The sequence below is a fragment of the Mus caroli genome, chromosome 10 (genome assembly GCF_900094665.2).
Source record: "Mus caroli chromosome 10, CAROLI_EIJ_v1.1, whole genome shotgun sequence".
In the NCBI taxonomy this organism is placed as follows: domain Eukaryota; kingdom Metazoa; phylum Chordata; class Mammalia; order Rodentia; family Muridae; genus Mus; species Mus caroli.
The window spans coordinates 34,569,166-34,572,515 of record NC_034579.1 but is presented as its reverse complement, the minus strand read 5'-3'; the positions used below and the strand labels follow the sequence as shown (position 1 = coordinate 34,572,515).

General features: G+C 40.6%; 1 protein-coding gene across 1 annotated transcript in view; it reads right to left on the bottom strand.

Annotated features, from left to right (window-relative positions):
- Lama4 (laminin subunit alpha 4) overlaps positions 1 to 3,350 on the bottom strand; it is a 142,710-nt gene that overhangs the window by 25,715 nt on the left and 113,645 nt on the right. The window contains exons 26-27 of the mRNA XM_021173805.2: positions 1,710 to 1,848; positions 1,172 to 1,309 (exon numbers count right to left, since the gene is read on the bottom strand). Coding sequence (XP_021029464.1) covers positions 1,172 to 1,309; positions 1,710 to 1,848 — 277 coding nt within the window. The remainder of the gene's footprint in view (positions 1 to 1,171; positions 1,310 to 1,709; positions 1,849 to 3,350) is intronic.

Sequence of the window (3,350 nt, the reverse complement as noted above, 5' to 3'; positions counted from 1 at the left end):
CCCCCCCACTCCCCTACCCACCCATTCCCACTTCTTGGCCCTGGCGTTCCCCTGTACTGAGGTATATAAAGTTTGCAAGACCAAGGGGCCTCTCCTCCCAGTGATGGCCGACTAGGCCATCTTTTGCTACATATGCGCTCGTCTTCTTTATAAAGACATTAGGTAATAGATCTAGTAGACCCAATAGCATCTACATTTTGAATCTAGTAGAAATGAGCAAAAATGATATTGTCAAGTGTCTGTGCCAACTGTAATGTGGAAAATATTTGTGATTTCATTCAGCAACAAAATTAGAGGTACTGCTCATACTACTGTGGTTCGTTTCAATATTAAAAATAGGAGACAATGTTCTTTCAATTAGAGAAAATGAAGATATAATTTGCCACAGGTGAGTCTACAGGCTTCTTGAATTCTGCCCACCAACTCCTGAGGGGCAGGACTGAATTTCAGGTCAAGAGATATCTGTGATTGTAATAGGGGCATGAATGTTACAGAGGCAATCAACTGCTTGAGGTTTAAGGCCTGCTCCATAGAAGGAAACACATGCCTAGTACTGTCAATCTGGCCAACAACCTGTGGTCGGGGAGCTCACAGGCCTCAGGGAGGAACCTACTACTATATGTCTAGAACATATAGATACTATGTTCTAGACAGACATAACTGCATTCTAGCTTCTTATCTCTATACCCAAGATTAGTGCAGTTCTCAGATATCATCAAAGAAGTTTCTCTGTGCAATGAATAGTGGTTAACTCAGAATTCATAACTAGTCAAAGTGTGCATAGTAAAGTTCAGTGGAGTGCACAGCCAAAAATGGGACATGGATTTGGACTTAAAGATATGCACACACACACACACACACACACACACACACACACACACACACGGACACTGGTTGGGGTCAGAAGGAAGGTAGAATGAACTGGGGGAAGTTAGAGGAAAAACCTGTTTGTGTGTATACATGTTTGAATATGATCAAATACATTGTATAAAATTCTCAAGCATTAATAAGATATTATAAGTAAGATATGTATATAACATATTTAGCATTTGATAGCATGTGTATTTGTGAGTCATATTTGAGTCCAAATTTACTTTTATCATGCCTAAAACTTGTTTTTGATAGACAAGATGGCTACACAGAGTGTCCTCTGAGGAAAGCAAGCACTTACCCCTGATGTGTAGTAGAATAGTAACCCATTTGGCTGTAATGTTCTGAAATTGAAGCCTCCTTCAAAGCCATCAAAGAAAGATATTTTCTGAATTGAAGCAATAAAACTTTGCCCATTGAAATATGCTCTGCGAGATATCTGTGTGGGGGAGAAAAAAGGTAAACATAGGGTTTTTGGTAGTTATGGGACACTTTTGTGAGTTTTCATATACAAAGGTCCATGCCTGCTGTGCAAGCGGTTTGTGTTTCAGTTGTTTTTTGCCAGGGTTCAGGCGCATTCGCCTTCCTTCCTTGTTCTGACAGCAGCTGGGTTTCAGCATTCCCATTTCTTACACCCGAGTGACCAGTGGCATCCGAACAGTCTCTCTGGGCTTTGGATGCCAGGTCCACTGGAAACTGGAGCAGCCACACAAGGAGGGTCCCACGGCCTTTCTAGTTTAACGAGAGTTCTTTCTCTTGGCGGCAGAAAGGAGCCCAGAGAAGCAGAAAGGGCTGATCTAGCTATAGAAAGCATATGTTTACCTGTGAATGGTACTCACCAGAGAGTCCTCTGGGCATCCATAACCAACTCCTAGGGTTTCTGTCTGCTCCAGTAAATTGAAATCTTTCTTTTGGAACTGGAAGCCCTTCATGCATCCCCTAAAGTTGATATCTAGGGGAAGGTGTGCTCTTAGGGTCCTGGAAGTAGAAATCAGTCCTCATTGGTACTATATATATTAGAGATCTGTTGACTTACAATCTCAGTAGCTTTCAAACCATTCAATGTCTCATATTTTTTTTTGACAAGCACATGGCTGTGTTAAACCTTTGTGTGTAGTAAACTGCTCCAAGTCAAAACAACTCGCTTACTTCTTTATAGTTTTCAAAACCTTTTAACTTCCATTATCAATTGCTACTTTTATAACACTCAAATGATATAGGTAGAAATGGTAGCATTCATTTTTAAGGCATTTTTATTAGATATTTTCTTCATTTACGCCTCAAATGCTATCCCCAAAGCCCCCTATATCCTCCCCCCAGCATTAATTTATTTTTTTATAGATTCTTGAGATTGAGTTGATATGCTACAGATAGAAAATACTTTACTCTTGGCAATTTCATAGAAATTGGAAAGACACTTATTCCCTTACATAATAAATACCAAGATAGGATTTGACCTCATGTTTTCAGACACCTTCTAATGGGTTTAGCCTTATTTGTAGCATATTCTAATCAAGGAAAGCTAGAGGCAGGTCCTAGAGAATGTCAGATGGCTGGGTCTCAGAGCTGTGCAGGTCTGCGCCAGATGGGGTCCTACAGCTGAAAGGAGACGTGGACATACATCTCCATCCCTAACCCAGAAGCATCTTCAATTGAAAGCTACTTGCAATTGAAAAATTAGTATTCTCCAAGGGAGTCTCACTGAAGAAACAAACCTTTCTCCCCAGCCCCTATCTCTGTCTTTGAGACAGGGTTTCTCTTTATAGCCCTGGCTGACCTATCTCCCAAGCTCTGGGACTAAAGGTGTGTGTTACTACCACCCAGCCCACAAACCACTCCTTAGGGTAGGCCCCATTCTCAGCAGTCATTGACCAACACAACAACATCTTTGTCTCATAATATTGTCATATGTTAACTCTTCATACGTAAGCAGGCTGACATAGTGGTCAAGGCTCCATGGGACATGGTTAAAGGACTGAAGAAGGTGTTTAGTTCAGAAAAACTTGGGAGAGCCTTCTTTAGATATGATAATTTGCAACCTGGAAAGGATTTGACTCAAGATAAATAAGAACTTTGTAACCATTGAAATCTCATATACCCTTCTGAGGTAATCATTACACAACACTAACTTCACTCAGAGGTTTTGATGCTCATGGTGAGGGATGCTTCTGTTACATGAGGGGTGGGCTCCATCATCAGCTCTCACTTGAGTTCAGGATTTTTTTTTCCTTTTTTAAACATTGAAGCCTGACTTCAGAAGAGTAATAATTTTAGGAAAGCAAGTGGCTTTATGAAAAGCTTTCCAGGTTACTCCAAAGAGAGCTACCACACAGGATTACCTCAGCATTGCTTTTAAGTTTTTAGAACCATTGTTCCAACACCCATTTATGATAAAAGTCTTGGAAAGATCAGGAATTCAAGGCCCATACCTAAACATGATAAAAGCAATCTACAGCAAACCAGTAGCCAACATCAAAGTA